Source organism: Pristis pectinata, chromosome 29 (assembly GCF_009764475.1).
Source record: "Pristis pectinata isolate sPriPec2 chromosome 29, sPriPec2.1.pri, whole genome shotgun sequence".
NCBI classification, from domain to species: domain Eukaryota; kingdom Metazoa; phylum Chordata; class Chondrichthyes; order Rhinopristiformes; family Pristidae; genus Pristis; species Pristis pectinata.
This window is the reverse complement of record NC_067433.1, coordinates 19,223,651-19,243,527: the sequence shown is the minus strand read 5'-3', so window position 1 is coordinate 19,243,527 and position 19,877 is coordinate 19,223,651. Positions and strand designations below refer to the sequence as shown.

Here is a 19,877-nt window from a genome sequence, read left to right as displayed (position 1 = left end):
TTCCAGGTGAGGGGGCGCTTCACCTGTGTATCTATTTATTGCATCCGGTGCTCCCGGTGCAGCCTCCTTTACATCCGACGCAGATTGGGGAACCGCTTCGTCGAGCACCTTCGGTCCATCCGACACAACAGCCAGGATTCCCTGTGGCCAGTCAATTTAATTCCATTTCCCATTCCCACGCTGACGTGTCTGTCCACGGCCTCCTCTACTGCCAAGTCGAGGCTAAACGCAGATTAGAGGAACAACACCTCATATTCTGTCTTGGGAGTCTCCAACCTGATGGCCTCAACATCGATTTCTCTAACTTCCAGTAACCACTCCCTCCATTTCCCCTCCCCTTCAGTTCTCCCTTATCCCTATGGCTCCTTTACCCCTTCTCTTTCCCCTCCCCTGCCCTCATGACCTGTCCCTCACCTACACCATCCTCTGGCTCCCCACCTCCTTCCCTTTATTCCATGGCCTACTATCCTCTCCTGTCAGATTCCATCTTGGTCGACCCTTTACCTCATCCACCTGTCACCTCCCAGCTTCTCGCATCACTCCCACTTTCCCCCCCTCCCCCACCTACCTGCCATCCCCCCTCTCACCTGGACTCACTTATCACCAGCCAGCTTGTGCTCCTCCCCCTCCACCCCCCCCCCCCCCCACCCCACTCTTTTATTCTGGCTTCTTCTCTCTTCCTTTCCAGTCCTGATGAAGGGTCTCAGCTCGAAACGTCAACTGTTTATTTCCCTCCATAGATACTGCCTGACCCACTGAGTTCCTCCAGCATTTCTTGTGTGTTGCTCCAGATTTCCAGCATCTGCAGTCTCGAAGATGCCTTTGTCTTTAATTGCCGTGATGTATCTTTCCAGGTTCATTAAAATCACAACTAGGTGTCAATTTGACTGCATAAATGAGTGATATTGATTCAAATAGGAATGAAATTTGGGAGACATTTAATTTCACTGATTTTATAATGTCGCCCTGTTTCTTTCCTGAAATTGAAGTTGTTTCTTGTTAACCAGCTGTCCATTCAGATTGCCATTCAGACGTATCAGTAACTTACAGATATAACAAAGTCCATAAGTGACGTCCACCTTCATCCAGATTCATTCCAAATGACCAGTTCACTTTCACAGAATCTTATAGCTTCATGTTAGGCAGTAATAAACAAGCTATGATGCAATCTCTCATTCAACTAATAAGATCCCCATAAAAGATGCTCTTTGAACTATTCTACACTGCCCCAGCTTCAAAGTCTTACGATCCGCACACAGTGTACGGTGGGGGTTGGACAGATACTTTGTGATCTTCCAATTTGGAAGGTAAACCGGTAGATTGGGGGACCATCATGGGGCATCACCAAACAAAATTCTACGCACAGACATCCCATCCCTTGTGGCTGACACATGTGTTGTCCCACACCCAGGACTGGATTTTATGCTAAGTTTCACCACCTGCTGCTAACCTGCAGGAGAGGTGTCAAGAAATACGTCTTTGGTGTGGATTTCCCATTTTCTGCTGTTGGTTGCTGTCAGGTATTAGTTGTAGAGGATCTGTCTCTGTTAACCAGACTGGGCAGCCAATCACAATCATAGATAGGAGAGCAGGAAGTAAACTTTATAACTAAACAATTTACAGAAAATCAATAAAAATAGGAACATATACATCACTAACTTGATTGAGTTTTTTGAGAAGGTAACAATGGAGATCAATGAAGGCAGAGTGGTAAATGTGGTCTCTATGGACCTCAATAAGGCAGTTGATTCAGTGCAGAAGGTTAAGATCCAAGGTAGCTGACTAATTGATCCAAAATTGGCTTGGTGATCGGAGGCAGAGGGTAGTGATGGAATAATGATTTTCTAATTGGAGGTCTGTGACCAGTGGGGTACCGCAGGGATCAGTGCTGGGACCATTGCTGTTAGTGACATATACTAACAACATAGATGTGAATGTTGTGGGAGTGATTAGGAAGCTTGCGAATGACATGAAAATTGGTGGGGTCATGCCTAGCGAGGAAGGCTGTCTAAGACTAGAGCAGGTTATAGATCAGATAGATAGTTAGGCAGAGAATTGGCAGTGGAATTTAATCCTGACAAATGTAAGGTGATGCATCTTGGGCTATTAACTAGGATTAGGACATGTACAGCAAATGGTAGGGTGTTGAGGAATGTTGGCGAACAGAGAGACCTGGGGGTCAAGTCATGGGAACCTTGGTCGGTGTGGACCAGTGGGGCCGAAGGGCCTGTTTCCGTGCTGTATGACGCTATGACTTCATCACTCTAAGTCCATAAATCTCGCAAGTGGCAAGGACAGGATGGTGCAGAAAGTAAATGAATGCTTGCCTTCATAGGGTGGGGCATAAAACTGTTATGTTGCAACTTTACAGAACACTGGTCAGGCTGCACCTAGAGTACTGTGTGCAGTTCTGGTCACCACACTACAGGAAGGATGTGATTGTGTTGGAGAGAGCATGGAGGAGATTCACCAGGATGTTGCCTGGTATGGAGGACTTTAGCTGTGGAGAGAGACTGGACAGGCTGGGCTTGTTTTCCCTGGGGTGAAGGGGGCTGGGGAACCACCTGACAAAAGTACATAAGGTCATAAGAGGCACAGATTAGGCAGGTAGTCAGAATCTTTTCCCCATGGTAGGGGTATCAAAAACAAGAGGGCACAGGTCTAAGGTGAGAGGAAGGAGTTTTAAAGGGGATCTGAGGGGTAGGATTTTCACACAGAGGGTGAGTGATATCTGGAACTCGCTGCAATTACTATGTTTAACATGCATTTAGACTGACACTTAAATAGGCAAGCTGTAGAAGGAAACAGTCCCAATGTAGGCAACTGGGATTAATGCAGGCAGGCAAAATGGCAAACATGAATGTATCTGAGCTGTGTGACCCCATGACCCTATGACTATGATATCAGATTAAAGAAGCTGAAATGTTGTAAACAAACCTTTTAACAATAAAAATAGTAGCCTAGATTGGAATTCACCACAAAAGGTTTGCTGTGTTTTGTATTGGAACCACCGAAAGTGATCCCATGCATAAAATATACTTCAACCAATTGCACACCCCACAGTGACTGTGCCTTTTCTGGTTTGGAAGTATTTATAGTCCATTATTTTTCAAAATATTTATCTGAAGGAATTACAGTTCATATGCACAAGATCAGTATTTTAAGCCCACTAATTTTGCCTCGTACATTATTATAAACACGCATGCAGCATCTATAATGAAGCAGGACATTTACAGAGTGTTTTCCAGCATGAAAACTTCAAAAATAGCTTGTTCTCTTCACTTTGCTGATTTCTGGGCCTTCCACCAGAGGGGTCACAGTGATTCATGGAATTGTTGATAGCGGCTTCTGGGTTTCTGGCTTTGACTACACGTGTGCTGTAGCATTTGCCGTTGGTTTCATTCTGTGATGGTGCTCTCTGTCGGCACTTTACCTGATGCGACAACCACGCCGCAATTTCCTTCTTTCATAAACCTCCTCACCCTCAAGTAGACTCTCCCTCATTAGCTGACACATTGCTCATCTGCAAAACTTAGTAATCGTATACTCACATTATTTCCAGACTCCAAAGGTTTGGGGAGGATTCTAAAAAGGAATCAAAAATAAGTATTGTTCATTAAGTCAACTACAAAGGGAATGTTGAAAATGTGCTTCAGTCTCTGAGCCAAAGACTGACCACATTTTATTCACAATGAAGCAAAGAAAATGTCTTCACAGCAAATATAAAACCTAAATATCATACATAAAAAAATTAAGACTGTGAAGCAAACCCTAAGGGATGAAGAAATCCATGTAATTCCATTCATAGAACATATACTAATTCCTGGCTGTGGCACTGCATGGGTTAACTGCGTTGGGCGCAGATTTTTTTGGGATGTGGGTTATAAGCAGTCATCAGGCAGCTGGATGTAAATGTCATTGTTCAGCAACTTACAACAAAGCCATTCATCGCATCATGCCTAAACCAGTTGTAAAAGAGCTCCCACCTTAGTCCCACCATCCAGCACCAGCCCTGGAGCCCTGAAGGTCACTGTGCTTCAGGTGCACATCCAAAACATTTCTGCTCCTCCACTCTTTCAGGTAACGAGTTGCAGACCCACCTCCCTCTACGTGAAAACAGTGTCCTCATCTTTCCTTAAGCCTTTCACCAATTACCTTACGTACATCTTAGGATCCTAAACATTTGAACCATTGCTCCGATATATTTTTATTCAGATTTCCCAAATCACTTGACAAAAAATATTATGGTTGGGAATTGGTTGGGATAGTCAGGGCCATAGTAACGGCATTGTGGCCAAGTTTGCAGACGATACCAAGATAGGAGGAGGGACAGGTAGTGTCAGGGAGGCAGGGAGTCTGCAGAAGGACCTGGACAGGTTGGGAGAGTGGGCAAAGAAGTGGCAGGTAGAATACAGAGCAGGGAAGTGTGGGGTTATGCACTTTGGTGGGAAGAATAAAGGTGCAGACTATTTTCTCAATGGGGAGAGAATTCAGAAATCAGAGGTGCAAAGGGCCTTGGGAGTCCTAGTGCAGGATTCCCTAAAGGTTAACCTGCAGGTTGAGTCAGTAGTAAGGAAGGCAAATGCAATGTTACCATTCATATCGAGAGGACTAGAATATAAAAGTAAGGAGGTACTGCTGAGGCTTCATAAGGTGTTGGTCAGATCACATTTGGAATATTGCAAGTAATTTTGGGTCCCATATCTAAGGAAAGCTGTGATGGCCCTGGAGAGGGTCCAGAGGAGGTTCACAAGAATGATCCCGGGAATGAAAGGCTTAATGTACGAAGAATGTTTGATGGCTCTTGGCCTGTATTTGATGACGTTCAGAAGGACGAGGGGAGGGATCTCATTGAAACCTACCCATTACTGAAAGGCTTGGATAGAGTAGACATGGAGGCGATGTTTCCATCCGTGGGAGAGTCTAGGATCCAAGGACACAGCCTCAGGATAAAGGGGCATCTCTTTAAAACTGAAATGCGGAGGAATTTCTTCAGCCAGAGGGTGGTGAATCTGTGGAATTCGTTGCCACAGAGGGCTGTGGAAGCCAAGTCATTGGGTGCAATTAAGGCAGAAATTGATAGGTTCATGATTGATTAGAGGGTTAAGGGTTACAGGGAGGAGACTGGAGAATGGCTTGAAAAAGAAAATGAGCCATGATTGAAGGGTGGAGTAGACTCGATGGGCCGAATATGGTCTTGTCATCCATCCTGTTTCCCTGAGAAAGTGCTGCTGGGCCTTCCCGTGCTACTGAAACCCTTGTATTGGCAGTGTTTCCCATTGCAGGGAACCCTGGGACATTGAACCAGCCACAGTGAATGACCAGTGAGTGAGAATGGTGGGTAACCTGACAGGGTTCCCCTGATATCACTCTGCTCTCGTCCTCCTCAGAGACGGTGCTCATGCAGGACGTGCTGTCAAGATAACTGTGGTAAAATCCTTACCTGTTTCCTGGGACGGTTTGGATCCAGGTTTGAACTTGGATTTCCATATTTTGGGACGCAGATATTTCCTGAGCAATGATACCAGTTTTGTCCCCTGGTTTGAGTGGTGGGTATTGATTTAGTCTTTCATCAGAGCAAACTGAATACTGGATTAGAGAAACTGATCTAATTTTGATCATTTGGAGCAGGAGTGAACCAAAAACCCCTCAACCCATTTGGGGGAGATCATGGCTGATCTCTGGTCCAACTCCACAACAACAATCTGCATTGATATAGTACCTGTAAAGCTTCAATGTGTTTGACAAGAAGGGAAAGACTTTGAGGACAAGCCACACAAGCAGGTGTTAGAATAGATGACTCAAGATTCGGTCAAAAAGTTACATTTTAAGGAACATTTTAAAGGAGGGAAGAGCAAGTTTTTTCTAAAGGAGTGGCAGACAGGAACAAAGAGAGAGTCCCAAACCGGGATACTTCGGCAGCTAAAGACATGGGTACCAAGGTTGTCGAAATCAGCGGTACGGGAGTTTCCAGAAGTGTCGGGCAAAGGAGATTACAGAGAAAAATTCAAATTTCAAACCATCTACAGTATGTAGCTTATTCACAGTAATACTGATACACATCAGCACACCTTAATTTGCTTATATATGAACACTGATGATACCGTTCACACTGGCCTGTCAGCTAATCCTGGAAAATGATGCTCAAAACATGAGAGAAAACCTTGCGGGAACAAACTATCATCATTAAACAGTAAATCTTTGTTTCACTTTCTAAATCATCCAATATCGCAGCTTTAGAGCTACCTGTGCTATAAAACTGTGCAGAACATATAGAACATAGAACAGTACGGCACAGGAACAGGCCCTTCGACCCACTGTGTTGTGCCAAACTAATTAAACTAGTAATTAAATGCCTAACTAAACTAATCCCTTCTGCCTACACAATGTCCATAGCCCTCCAATCTCTGCACATTCATGCGCCTAAGAGCCTCTTAAACACCTCTATCGTATCTGCCTCCACCACTACCCCTGGCAGTACATTCCAGGCACCCACCACTCCCTGTGTAAAGAAATACTTGCCCTGCACATTTCTTTGAAGTTACCCCCGTCACCTTAAATGTATGCCCTCTTGTATTAGACATTTCGATCCTGGGAAAAAAATACCAACTGTCTATCTGTGCCTATCCTAATCTTATAAACTTCTATCAGGTCTCCCCTCAGCCTCCGCTGCTCCAGAGAAAACAACCCAAGTTCGTCCAACCTCTCCTTACAGCACATGCCCTCTTAATCCGGGCAGCATCCTGGTAAACCTCCTCTGCACCCTCTCCAAAACCTCCACATCCTTCCTATAATGGGGCGACCAGAACTGAATGCACCCAGATGCAGCTTAACCAGGGTTTTATAAACCTGCAACATAACTCCTGACTCTTGAACTCAATGCCTTCACTAATAAAGGCAAGCAAGCCATACACCTTCTTTACCACCCTATCAACCTGTGCAGCCACGTTCAACACCACCAATCCTTGTATCATCTGCAAACTTATTGTGGTTTCCCTGCAGAACACCACTAGTCATGGGCCTCCAGCCAGAATACGTCCCATCAGCCGCTACCCTCTGTCTTCAATGGGCAAGTCAACCCTGAATCCAAACGGCCACATCACCGTGGATCCCATGCATCTTAATCGTCTGGATGAGCGTCCCATGAGGGACCTTGTCAAACCCCTTACTAAAATCCACGGAGACAACATTCACAGCTCCACCTTCATCAATCACCTTCGTCACCTCCTGAATAACTCAATCAAGTTGGTAAGACACCACCTGCCCCACACAAAGCCATGTTTACTGTCCCTAATTAGGCCATGCTTTTCCAAATGCTCATAAATCCCATCCCTAAGAATCCTCTCCAATAGTTTCCCCATCACCGACGTGAGACTCACTGGTCCATAGTTTCCAGGATTATCTCTATTTCCCTTCTTGTATAAAGGAACAACATTAGCTACTCGCCAGTCCTCCAGGACCTCGCCTGTGGCTAAAGAGGACACAAAGCTTTTGGTCAAGGCCCCAGTAATCTCATCTCCTGTCTTTCTCAATAACCTGGGGTATATCCCATCAGAACCTGGGGATTTATCCACTGTAATGTTCTTCAAGAGACACAACACTGCCTCTCTCTTTATTTCAACATGCCCTAACATCTGAGCACGCTCCACACTGATCTCATTATCTTCCATGTCCTTCTCCTTGGTAAATACTGATGCAAAGTACTCATTTAGGACCTCACCCACATCCTCCACCTCCAAGCACATGCTCTCTCCTCTATCCTTGAGTGGTCAACCCCCTCCCTAGTTATCCTCTTGCTCTCGATGTATGTATAGAATGCCTTAGGATTCTCTTTAATCCAACTTGTCAAGGACTTTTCATGACCCCTTCTAGCTCTCCTAATTACCTTCTCGAGTTCTTTCCTAACTTCTTTATAATCCTCAAGGGCTTTGTTTGATTTTAGCTTCCTAAACCTTACATACGCTTCCTTTTTCTTCTTGACTAAATTCAAGACCTCTCTCGTCATCCAAGGTCTCCTTACCTTGCCGTCCTTGTCCTTCCTTCTTACTGGAACATCCCTGTCCTGTGCTCTGTGCAGTTGGTCTTTAAACATCCTCCACATGTCAGATGTGGACTTGCCCAAAAACAGCTGTTCCCAATTACCTCTCCCTAGTTCCTGCCTAATACTCTCGTAATTTGCCCTGCTCCAATTGAATACTTTCCAGCAAGGTCCATTCTTATCCTTATTAAGGAGTTGTGTCCAAAGGTCAGTCACCTGGCCTGGCTCATTTCCCAACACCAGGTCCAGTACGGTCCCTCCTCTCGTTGGACTATCTACACACTGAGTTAAGAAACCCTCCTCGATGCACCTAATTCTGCCCCACCTAAACCTCTTGCACTGAGGAGGTCCCAGTCTATACTAGGGAAGTTGAAATCACTTACGACACCAACATCTTTCCTTAATCTGCCTGCATATCTGTTCCTCAATGATCCAGCGGCTATTTGGTGGTCTGTAGTATAATCCCATCAAAGTGATTGCACCTTTCTTATTTTTGAGTTCTACTCATATAGATGCAGTGGATGAGCACTCTATTACGTCCCATTTGTGTGCAGTTGTGATATTGTCCCTGATTAATAGTGCAACTCCCCCCCCTCCCCCCACGCTTTTACCCCCCTCTCTATCTTTTCTAAAACATCGAAACCCTGGAACATTAGGCACCCATTCCTGTCCCTCCCTCAACCAAGTCTCTGTAATGGACACGACGTCATAGTTCCATGTACCGATCCATGCTCTAAGTTCATCACCCTTACCCTTAATACTCCTAGCATTCAAATAAGTACGTTTCAGCCCATTCGTCCCATCATATCTGTTACTTTGCTCTTGCTTTCTACCTTCCTCTCAATTCCTCCACTTTCTGACCTGGTGATCTGGTTCCCATTCCCCCTCTTGTAAGGCTGAACACCTTGCAACTGTTATTTCCTTTCTTCTCTAACCATTTCTCATTTACTGTTCATTTCTCTTCTTCTTAGGTAGTTCCTCGGGATTGAGGATGACTTAATTCCACTCTGGTACCGTGGGTTCTGAGGTGGCTGATAAGGCTGTTGTGAGAACCATCGACTTGTCCACTGACAGGGCAAGTGGGTGAGTAGTTTGTGAGGTGGTCTGCCATTCCTCCATTATGTAGGGCCTCTGTGTGCTCCCAGTGCATGCCTTGACATTCCCAATGCCATCTGAGCAGTCTCGGACCAGAGAAGTAGTAGGGATGCTGCACTGGAAGCTTTGAGGGCATCCTTGACTCTTTTCCTGATAATTTCTTCCCACAAAGAGCTCAAAGTAGAGTTGTTTTGGAAGTTTGGTGTCGGGCAAGTGAACAACATGTCCTGTCCAATGTAGCCAGCTGAGAGTAACAGGACACTTGGCGGTGGTGATATTAGCCAGTGAGAGGACACTGACATTGGTCCTTCCAGTGAATTTGCAGTATTTTGTGGAGACACCATCGGTGGTATTTTTCCCAGTGCCTTGAGGTGCCTGCTATGTAGTCCAAGTCTCAGACACATGTAGAAAGGCAGGAGCCATGTCTTCTGTGCCGGTTCTGGGGTCTCAATCTTCAAAAACTCTTTTCTTCAATTGACCAAAGGCCGTGTTGGCACTTTGAAGGCAGTGGTGAACTTCATCATTGCTGACTGTCTTTGCCAAGGTCAGTATATGTGGGACTTGCGTTGAAAAGTATCATGACTGCATTACAATAGGCAGTCCCTGGATATTCCTCCAGTGCTGACTCCAAGTGGTATTTTGCAGAAGCACTGAGCAGATCCCAAAAGATACTGAGGAATTGGTTTCGGCAGAATTATCCAGAGCTGGTTTTCTGCTCATTGAAACATCAGTGTGGTCTAGCTGGAGGCTTCAGACCAGACATCAGCCTCTGAACTGAGGATATGGCATAGTGAAACTTGAGCAAAATGAAAAGGGAGCAAGCATCTTAAAGAACAAGTAGCACCATCAACACAATTTTTGTTTAAAACCCATTCGCAGGGAATGGGCATGACTCATCTGTTGTACATCTCTGACTGACCTGGAACTGAGGGTCACTCCTGCTTGGTTATTTCAGAGGGCATTCTGCATTCATATGTAGACCAACCAATGAAGGTCACCAGAGCTGCTTCCCTTTAGTGCATTAAGGCACCAGATAAGTTTTTGAGTTACTGCTCCTGACAGTAGTTTTCTTTTATTTCAGTCCTTTGTAAATTGACTGAACCTAACTTCCCCGGCTTCATGTGGTAGGAATTGAACTTCTATCATTGGATCAGTAGTCCAGACCTTTGGATTACTGGTCCACTAAAATAACCACTACCACGGCCACAAAGAATTTAACGTAACAGAAGTACACTTAAAAAGCTCGGCAGCCTTCAACATTGGCTCTCCGTGAGGAAGACCACATTGTCCACAAGTGCCTGAGGAAGGGCAGTCCCAGGGCAACATGAAACAGGGCAAAATTTCAGGTTCCCCTGCAATTTTCGAAGAAAAATAATAGCATCCAGGACACCATTCCTGGGGTGACACATGCCTGGAAGTGTCTACTTCAAATTCCATTCACCATTAAGGGTTATCACCTCATTTCACTACAGGAATAAAATAGATTTTCGATTGCATAACATTGAGCTAAAACAAGCAGTTACATATCTAGGCTTTGTAAAAGAGAAGGAAAAAACTATTTTGTACTTATTTCTTGCTATTAAATTATCCCATTAAATTCAGGAATGTTTAACACACTTCATCGTAGTTAACTAAAATATTAAAAACTACTCCAAGACACCATTCGTTATGGAGGGTAACATGCTTGAACTGAGCGTCACTCCACATCCCCATCCTGAGGTCCCAATCTTGATCCTGACTGACAATCTCCCTGGCACTCTCTGCACCAACTTTAAGTCAATCGTTTTGTTTCCATCACAGCAGAAAACTTGAACCCAACAGCATCAATACATATTTTAAAGCCTGATATTTGTTCGCTCGAAATCACTATTTTACCAAAATAAGTCAGAGAGTATAAAAAATTGTTACCCTTTTCAGAATCAACTGGTCAATAAACAGCTGCCCTTTCTGCAATTCCTCTGTGACTGCCCGTGTCGGTTTCACAAGGACACTGTGCCAATAGTTCTCACTTTAGTTTCCAGTCAGACTGTTTGTCATTTTAATTGCAAAGACATGCAAAATTGAGCTATTGTTCATTTAGAGAGCACCTATGTCTGACCTCTACTCTACGCTTTGCATAGACTGCTTTTCACAAGAGAACACCAGATAGGTGGCTCAACCCCTATCTAATCATTAACTTTCATCATACTGGACAGCTTGGGGTAGAACAACTGGGTCATTGACAGAAGTTGCTGGAAATAAACAAATCCTGAAGAGCTGGAAAGGCCCAACTGTTTGGGCAGTATTAAAAGAGTAGAATTTGATACCCCAAGTCTAAGGCACTCACTCACAACTGGGACATGACACATGAACAGAACTTAGGGTGGAACAGACTTATAGCAGCTGTATAAAACTTTGGATAAGCTGCACTTGGAGTATTGTGTTCGATTCTGGTCACCCCGTTACAGGAAAAACATGATGCATTTCCCTCCATTCCCTGCATGTTCATACGCCTCTCTAAATGCCTCTTAAATGCCGCTATTGTGTCTGCTTCCACCACTCCCCCTGGGAGCCCGTTCCAGGCACCCACCACTCTCTGCATAAAAAAACTTGCCCCGCACATCTCCCTTAAACTTTCCCCCCTCACCGTAAATGCAGGTCCTCCAGTACTTGACATTCCGACGCTGGGAAAAAGATACCCTGTGTCTATCTACGCCTCTCATAATTTTATAAACCTCTATCATGTCTTCCCTCAGCCTCTGCCGCTCCAGAGAAAACAACCCTACTTTGTCCAACCTCTCCTTAAAGCTCATTCCCTCTAATCCAGGCAGCATCTCGGTAAACCTCTTCTACACCGTTTCCAAAGCCTGCACTTGTTTCCTGTAACGGGGCGACCAGAACTGCATACAATACACCAAGTGCAGCCTAACCAAAGTGTTATACAGCTACAACATGACTTCCTGACTCTTATACCCTTATACTCAATTCCCCAACCAATGAAGGCAAGAATTCCATACACCTTCTTTACCACCCTACCTACTTGCATGGTCACTTTAATGAGTTGTAGCTTTGGACACCAAGATCCCTCTGGATAAAATGTGAGAAAGCTGGAAACAGCAGGTCAGGATGCACCTGGAGGGAGAGACAGAGACAAAGACAGAGACAGAGAGAGACAGAGAGAGAGAGAGCACAAAGGAGAGAGAGCTAAGGAGAGTGAAAGAAAGAGAGAAAGAGAAAGAGAGAGTTAACATTCCAGGTGTATGACGGTTGTAATTTTCTGAAGTCAACATGAAGGTCACAGAGCTTAAAAAAAGCTGTGTTCCTAAAGTTTATGTTTAATTTCATTCGATGAAGATGCCCACACATAGGGTGGGCCGAGGCCGATAATTAAAACAGCAAGTAACAAGGAACTTGGGATCAAAATTTGCCTGTGGGTGGTTTTCCTCAGTGACATGATCGCTTGATCCAGTGTAACCCAACACTCTTTTATGCACATTGACCTGCCACGAAAAAGTTTTTGTAGGTCAGAAGAATATCATATTAGTGAGGAGAAAGACTCATTTTCAAGCACAAGGTGCAATGCGTGATGCGTTGTTGAAGAGGCAGATAGATACAGTGTTAATTTTAGAAAGGGAACAGGATAAATATTTGAAGAGAGAGAAAAGAATTGAATTGTGATAGGATTGAGAGCAGCAGTGTGTGACTAACCAAACAACACTTAGAACAGGTGTAGGCAGAGGTCTGAGGGAATACAGGGAAATGACCCTGTCACACAAAAGGAGATTACAATAATACGATCTGGCTTCAGTTACGCGATAACGTTGGTGGGTAAATAACCCCGAGGCCTCAGCTGGTGACCCAGAGACACAGGTTCAAATCTAACAGCAACTGGGAAATGGTTAAGTTAATGAAATAAATATGGAATAAAAAGTAACAGTGAATAAAAGATAAGTAGCGAGTAGTGAATGCAAATGCTGGAAATCTGAAATAAAAATAGAGAATGCTGGACAGAGTAGGTCAGGCAGCTTCTGTGGAGAGAGAGAGTTAACTTTTCAGGTCAGTGAGTGTTTCTAGCATTTTTGGTTTTTAGTGTTGAAAAATTATGCATTTGAATAACTGATAAGCCGGAGGTGCTTAAAAGTGAGCTAGTGAGAGCTCAGAGTCAGCACGTCCCTGTAAGGGTAAGAAACAAAGATGGTAAGATGAGGCAACCTTGGTTAACAAAGAAAACGGAAGCTTTGATCAGAAATGAGAAGGAAGCGTATGTCAGGTACAGGCGTTTGGTATCGACTGAGTCCTTGGAGGTTTAGCAGGGGAAGTAGGAGAGAACTTAAGAATGAAATTAGGAGGGCAGAAAGAGGACATGGCCTGGCATTGGGAAGCAGGATTAAGGAGAATCCCAGAAGTATATTAGAAGCAAAGAGGGTAGCTAGGGAAAGAGTAGGTCCCCTCACAAACCAACAGGGAAATCTGGGTGTGGAGCCATGGGATATGAGTGGGATCCTAAATGAACACTTCTCACTGGTATTCACCAGGGAGAAGGACATGGAGGCTGGAGAGTTAGGGGAGGGGGACAGTGATATCCTGGAACATGCCTCTGTCAAGGAGGAGGAAGTGTTCGAGATATTGGCGCACGTTAAGATGGATACATCCCCAGCGCCTGATGGGATCTATCCCAGGATGCTAAGGGAATCAAGGGAGGCGATTGCAGGGGTTAAAACAGAGATTGTTGTATCTTCGTTAGCCATGGGAGAGGTACCAGAAGACTGGAGGGTCACTAATGTTGTTCCCTTATTCAGAAAATCCAGTAGAGTTAAGCCGGAAAAGTACAGGCTGGTGAGCCATACATCAAAAGTAGGGAAATTACAGACGGCTCCTGCGTTACAGAGGGAAGGAAGGGTTGCATTCCCAGAAAGTGGTCCATATCATGGTTTTCCACAAAGTCACCTTACCTCTACATGGGTCAAGAAATGAGAGTTAAAAAAATAAATTTTGTGTTTATTTATTTACTTTTCTCCACATAAATTCTGTAAGAGCAAATTTTATTCCACATTTTAGATAGCCACATGAATGACAGAGAAATGGAGGGCTATGTGGGAGGGAAGGGTTGGATAGGTATTGGAGAAGGATAAAATGTCGGCACAACATCGTGGGCTGAAGGGCCTGTACTGTGCTGTAATGTTCTATGTTCCTTCTCAAGTTTTTGGGCAGTGATTTGTGAATTGTGTAAGAGTGAATTTCTGTAACCTAAATTCCTGTAACACCAGGGGCACCTGTATTAGAAAAAGTTCTAAGGGACAGGATTTATGTTCACTTGGAAAGGCAGGGACTGATTAGGGACAGTCAGCATGGTTTTGTGCAGAGGAAATCCTGTCCTACAAATCTGACTGAGCTTCTTGAGGAGATAACCAGGAAAATTGATGGAGGCAGAGTGGTAGGCGTGGTTTACATGGATTTTCGCAGGGCTTCTGACAAGGCGCACGCAATAGGCCGCTCCAGAAGGTTAGGGCCCATGTGACCCAAGGCAAACTCGATCCAAAATGAGGTTGGTGACAGAAGGCAGGGGTGTTTCTCAGACTGGAAGTCTGTAACCAGTGATGTACACAGGGATCGGTGCTGGGGCCACTGTTGTTTGTCAAAAGACAAAGTCGAGTTTATTGTCATACACACAAGTACTTGTGTGCACAGGTGTAATGAAAAACTTACTTGCGGCAGCATCACAGGCACAGAGCGTCAGCTAAGCAGCATTCACAAGAACAACATATTAAACATAAATTAAACACAATTTTTACAAGAACATAATTAGACAAAAAACGAAGTCCATTTTGGCAAAAAGTGATCAAAGTGGTCATAGTGTTGCTAAATTCTAATGATTAGGGTTGTGCCGGTTGGTTCAAGAACCGAATGGTTGAAGGGAAGTAGCTGTTCTTGAACCTGGTGGTGTGGGACTTCAGGCCTCTGTACCTCCTGCCTGATGGGAGCTGCGAGAAGATGGCATGGCCCGGATAGTGGGGATCTTTGATGATGGATGTTGCCTTATGAAGCAGCACCTCCTGTAGATACTGCCGATGGTGGGGAGGGATGTGCCCGTGATGTGTCGGGCAGAGTCCACTACTCTCTGCAGCTTCTTACATTCCTGCACATTTGAATAGCTGTACCAGACCGTGATGCAACCAGTCAGGATACTTTCAACGATACATCTGTAGAGGTTTGTTAGAGTGTTCAGTGACAAGCTGAACCTCCTTAACCTCCTAAGAAAGTGAAGATGCTGACGTGCCTTCCTTGTGATTGCATCTATGTGCTGGGCCTGGGACAGGTCATCCGATATTTTAACGCCCAGGAATTTAAAGCTCTTTAGTTTTACTGATGTTGAGGAGAGGTTGTTGTTACATTACCACTCAGCCGTGTCCTATCTCCCTCTAGTAAGATGACTCATCAGATATGACATCAGATCTTATAAATGATTTGGATGAGAAAGTAGGTGGACAGGTCAGTAAGTCTGCTGACGACGCAGAAATCGGTGAAGCAGTAGATAGTGAAGAAGATTGTGAAAAGGACACAGGTCAGTTGGGCCAAGCAGTTGTAGATGGAATTTAATCCAGACAAGTGCGAGGGAATGCATTTTGGGATGTCCAATACTAACAGGACTGTACACTCAATGGCAGGGACCTCAGGAGTGCTGATGCACAGAGGAACCTTGGGGTGCAAGTTCATAGCTCCCTGAAAATGTTAACACAGGTGGATAGGGTAGTGAAAAGGGCCTTCAGCATGCTTGCCTTCATAGGCCAAGGCATTAATTACAAGACTTAGGATGTCATGTTACAGCTGTACAAGACAGGCCGCACTTGGAGTATGGTGTACAGTTCTGGTCGCCACACGACAGGAAGGATGTGGTAGCGATAGAGAGAGTGCAGAAGAGATTCACCAGGATGTTGCCTGGAAAGGAGGGCTTTACTTATTGGGAGAGATTGGATAGGCTGAATGAAGCATAAAGACGACCTTATAGAGGTTTATAAAGTTATGAATTATGAAGGTAGAGCTGTGGATGTTGTCTACACGGTGGTGTAGCGGTTAACGTAACGCTATTACAGTGCCAGTGACCTAGGTTCAATTCCGGCCACTGCCTGTAAGGAGTTTGTATGTTCTCCTTGTGTCTGAGTGGGTTTCCTCCGGGTGCTCTGGTTTCCTCCCACATTCCAATGATGCACGGGTTAGGAAGTTGTGGGCACGCTATGTTGGTGCCGGAAGCGTGGCAACACTTGCGGGCTGCCCCTAAAAATTCTACGCAAAAGATGCATTTCACTGTGTGTTTTGATGTACATGTGACTAATAAAGATATCTTCTCTTATCTTATCTTTCAGTAAGGCATTTGACAAGGTCCCTCACGGGAGACTCACCCAGAAGATTGTTACGTATGCACGGAGCAAGAACGACAAGGGTGCAGTAGAGTAAATGTCTTTACTGATTCACATTAATCAAAATACAGAAACTGAGCAACTTACAATTGTAGATCCACAAGACGGACTGTGGAGACCTAAAAGCGCACAAATCTGCGAAGTCCTGCGCCAAAAGTGAAGTTTGCCATGTCAGAGGGCGCCGTCGCCCTGCCGAGTGATCGGCCAGCCAGTGTGCGCATGCGTACTTCCGCATTCACGCCATTGATCCACTGGACGATCGACCGACCGGCACGCGCACAGGTGCACGCACATTCGCTGTGTTCTCCGTACGGCTCGTCCATACGGTTCAAAGACTAAGATGCATAGGATCCATGGTGACTTGGCCATTTAGATTGAAAATTGGCTTGTCCATAGAAGATAGACGGTAGTGGTCAATGGGTCTTATTCTGGCTGGAGGTCCGTGACTAGTGATGTTCCACAGCGATCCGTACTGGGACCTCTGCTGTTTGTGATATATATTTAAATTACTTGGACGAAAACGTAGATGAGTGGATTAGTAAGTTTGCAGACGATACAAAGATTGGTGGTGTTGTGGAAAGTATAGAAGATTGCCAGTGGGATATAGATCAGTTGCAGACATGGGCAGAGAAATGGCAAATGGAGTTTAACCCAGCAAAATGTGAAGTGTTGCACTTTGGGAGATCAAATGTAAAGAGACAGTACACTGTTAATGGCAAGACCCTTAACAGTGTTGATGTGCAGAGGGATCATGGGGTCCAAGTCCATAGCTTCCTGAAAGTGGCTGCACAGGTTGATAGAGTGGTATAGAAGGTGTACGGCATGCTTGAATTGAGTTCAAGAGTCAGGAAGTTATGCTGCAGCTTTATAAAACCCTAGTTAGGCCACATCTGGAGTATTGCATTCAGTTCTGGTCACCCCATTATAGGAAGGATGTGGAGACTTTGGAGAGGATGCAGAAGAGATTTACCAGAATGCTGCCTGGATTAGAGGGCACGTGCTATAAGGAGAGGTTGGACAAACTTGGGTTGCGTGTCCTGATGAAGGGTCTCGGCCCCAGATGTCAACTGTTCATTTCCCTCCATAGACGCTGCCTGACCTGCTGAGTTCCTCCAGCGTTTTGTCTGTTGCTCTTGGGTTGTTTTCTCTGAAGCGGAGGAGGCTGGGGGGTGGGGGGGGGGGGGGGGGTTGGGGGTGGAATCTGATAGAGGTTTATAAGATTATGAGGGGCATAGATAGACGGCCAGTATCTTTTTCCCAGTGTTGAAATGTCTAATACCAGAGGGCATTCATTTAAGGTGAGAAGGGGTAATGTTAAAGGAGGTGCAAGGGGTAAGTTTTTTTTACACAGAGAGTGGTGGGTGCCTGGAACGCGCTGCCTGTGGTGATGGTGGTGGAGGCAAATAGGATAGGGGTGTTCAAGAAACTCTTAGATAGGCACATGAATATGTAGGAAATGGAGGGATATGGACATTGAGTAGGCAGAAGAGATTAGTTTAGTTGGGCATTTGATTACCAATTTAGTTAGTTCGGCCCAACATTGTGGGCTGAAGGGCCTGTTCCTGTGCTGTACTGTTCTATGTAGGGCATAGGTAGGGTGGATAAAGTCTTTTTCTTGTGGCTGGGGAGTCTACAACTAGAGGGCGCTTCAGGTGAGAAGGTAGAAATTCAAAGGAAATCTAAGTTTTCCCACGCAGAGAGAGTTGACTATCTGGAACGACCTGCCTGAGGTGGTAGTGGTGAATACAATTAGAACACTTAAAAAGCATTTGGACAGGTTCTTGGACAGGAGAGGTGTAGAGGAATAGGTGCCAAATGCAGGGAGATGGGATTAGTATGGAGAGGCATCTTGGTCGTCATAGATGGGTTGGGCTGAAGGGCCCATTTCTAATCTATATGACTCAGAGTTCACCAAGTCTTTTAGGGAAGGAGTTGTACCATCCTTACTTGCTCTGTGTGAATCCAACCTGACAGCAGCGTGGCTGAATTTTAGTTATCTTAAATTAACTCAATAATCACTTCCTTGCATAAAACTGCAAAAACACATGGGACATAACAGTTCAAGGAGATGGCTCATCACCACCACCTCTGGAGGTTAATTTGGGATGGGCAGACTGTGCTAACATTGTCCACATCTCATTAACAAAGTCATGTGAGTTAAACTGTCTGCAACCATTGCGCTTACTTGGGAATGAGCGGAAGTGATAAGGGTAACAAGATTAAACCAGGTTTTGATCAGTTGCAAGAAGGGACAGGGGTTGGGCAAAAGGAGGTTTTGTTTTGTGATGTGGCAACTTAGATATGGCAGAAGTAAGAAGTATTTACATAGCATCTTTCATGATGTTAGGTCACCACAAGATGTTTCACAACCAACAATGTACTTTCTAAAATGAAGTCATTCGCTGTCGTAATGTTGGAAGCACAGCAGGCAACACACAATGACCACATCATCTCAGCAGGAGATAAGTATTGACCAGGAACCCAGTGGGAAAAAAACTCTTCAGCATAATGCTGAGAGATCGTCCACATCCACCTGATGGTGTAATGTCACTGTTGACTCCATCAGCGCTGCACTGGATCCCAGCTCAGTTTTATGACCAGGTTTTTGAAGATTCTGAACTCAAACCCACAATCTTCTGGCTCAAGGGATGATTGTGTTTCCAACGAGCCACACAGGGACTTGTCAACTGGGGAGAGTGGGAGGGGAAATCTACTGTGGTGCTGAGGGGGTGAAAGAGGGATACGCACAAAGGCCGTGGTGTGGTGAATGTGACGGCCAGAACAAAGGGCCCTTTCTACAGGGAACCTCAGCCAAGGTACAAGGAGAACACCTCAGTTGCTCCAGTGTCAATTAGCATCATTGTTAGCCTTCCTCAGAGGTCAAGGAAAGGCAGCCCAACTCATCTAATACCAAGTTGCTTAACTAAGCCAGTACCATCTGCCTGCACAGGCCATCTCTCTCTAAATCTTCCTAGTCCTGCACTGGCCTAAATATCCATTAAACATTGTAATTGTCCCCACCTCTAGCACACACCCACCACCTTCTTGCTTCAAATGACGACCCCAGCTTGTAGGATTAATCCACACAAATCCAATCCCTCAGTCACAAATGGTTGCAGCAAAATCTCTGCTGCACCTTCTCTAAAGACTTCATGTACCTTTCATAATGGCCAGAAACGGACAAGATTCTAAGCTCATTTGATCATGTATAATTATTTAAGAAATGTCAGGGGTAGTTTGTCAAGTAAGACAAACCAGTTTCCCTCAGACAGGGGGAATCTTTAATAAACCCAGTACAAAAATCAGTGAAGTGCACACAGGGTAGCTGCTGTCCATGAAGGCAGAGATTC

The 19,877-nt window shown here is 44.9% G+C and overlaps 1 protein-coding gene across 1 annotated transcript in view; it reads right to left on the bottom strand.

Annotated features, from left to right (window-relative positions):
• LOC127584173 (B-cell linker protein-like) overlaps nt 1-16,850 on the bottom strand; it is a 61,148-nt gene extending 44,298 nt beyond the window's left edge. The window contains exon 1 of the mRNA XM_052040753.1: nt 16,659-16,850. Within this exon, the coding sequence (XP_051896713.1) occupies nt 16,659-16,850 (192 nt within the window). The remainder of the gene's footprint in view (nt 1-16,658) is intronic.
• Nucleotides 16,851-19,877: the final 3,027 nt, after the last annotated feature.